Source organism: Mus pahari, chromosome 3 (genome assembly GCF_900095145.1).
Source record: "Mus pahari chromosome 3, PAHARI_EIJ_v1.1, whole genome shotgun sequence".
Classification (NCBI taxonomy): Eukaryota; Metazoa; Chordata; class Mammalia; order Rodentia; family Muridae; genus Mus; species Mus pahari.
Window position 1 is genome coordinate 74,044,162 of NC_034592.1, and position 1,460 is coordinate 74,045,621.

A 1,460-nucleotide genomic window follows, 5' to 3' on the forward strand; every position below is an offset into this window, starting at 1 on the left:
TTAATATTTATCAGGAACCATTATAAGTCTCTTCTTCATTTTCCTGATGGCATTTATCATTTCCTTATTCCTGAAAGTATAAACTATAGAATTGAGCAATGGGGTCAACACTGTGGTAAATACAACAGCATTTTTCTCAAAGGAAAATGCAGATGTAGGCCGTGCATATATTAATATACAGGGAACAAAGAAAAAAATTACAACAGTAATATGGGATCCACAGGTAGAAAGAGCCTTACGACGCCCTTCTGAACTGTGGGCTCTCAGAGAGAACAATATAACACCATAGGAAACAAGCAAAAAGGAGAATATAATTATGCAGATAGACCCACTGTTGGCAAACACCAAAATGATAAAAATGTGTATATCAGTGCAGGCAAGCTTCAGCAATGGAAACAAGTCACATATGAAATGATCAATAACATTGGGTCCACAGAAGGGCAATTTTAAAGTAAAGGCAATTTGTATGATAGAATGCAAGAATCCGCCAGCCCAGGCTACCCCAACCAGAATGCCACAGAGCCTCCGATTCATGATGAAAGAATAGTGCAAGGGCTTGCAAATGGCCACATAGCGGTCATAGGCCATGGCTGCAAGAACAATGACCTCGACAGCAGTAAGAAAGTGCACAGCAAAGACCTGTGTCATACAGCATTCAAAAGAGATGATCTTCCTCTCATAAATCATGTCCACGATCATCTTAGGTGTGACAACAGAGGAGACACAAGCATCCAGGAAGGACAGGAATGCCAAGAAGAAGTACATGGGGGAGCCCAGTAGAGCAGGACTGTAGATAATGGTCACCACAATCATCATGTTGCCCACAAGAGTTGCAATATAGACCAATAAAAATATAACAAATGATATTTTCTCAATTTGTGGGTTCTGTGAAAGCCCCAGGAGGATGAACTCATCGACAAAGCTCTGGTTATACATGATTCTCCAAAGGACTTTGAAAGAGTAGGGTATTTATGAAGTTCTGAAATAATAAGAAAAACATGTATCATACAAATCTAGAGTATCAGCATTTAATAATATTGTGAATCTTTATGCAAAAATATCATAATTGATTTTATTGCTATTCCAATTTTTTGAAAAATATAGTTAGATATCACATAGAATTGAGGTAGAAATTCTTGTGTAATTTAATATACCCACAATATTTAATATTTGGAGTAAAACCATATGTTTGTGTTGGAAAAGAATCACGTTTGACATTTCAGCTTTCATCATTCTCTAAATGTTTTCTCTACTAAAATACTTGAAGACATTAGAAACCATACCTGGGTAATAGACAAAAGGTTATACTTTATTAAACATGTCTACCATCTTCATGGAACTAGGCAGGGATGGGTTGTCTACAGTAATGTACTGAAGCTTCCTCTACCAAAATAAGAAGAGATAAAATAGACACTGAAAACCTTGACATTTTAAATTTTCTCTCAAAGCATGATGTGCAC

The 1,460-nt window shown here is 36.5% G+C and overlaps 1 protein-coding gene across 1 annotated transcript; it reads right to left on the reverse strand.

Annotated features, from left to right (window-relative positions):
- Positions 1–936, reverse strand: LOC110318763 (olfactory receptor 4C15-like). Its single transcript, XM_021194018.1, has one exon. The coding sequence runs from the start codon at positions 934–936 to the stop codon at positions 1–3; it is 936 nt and encodes a 311-aa protein (XP_021049677.1).
- Between the last annotated feature and the right edge of the window lie 524 nt (positions 937–1,460).

Excerpts from the sequence above, each read along its gene's own strand:
- LOC110318763 (XM_021194018.1), bottom strand. The coding sequence starts at position 936 with ATGTATAACCAGAGCTTTGTCGATGAGTTCATCCTCCTGGGGCTTTCA.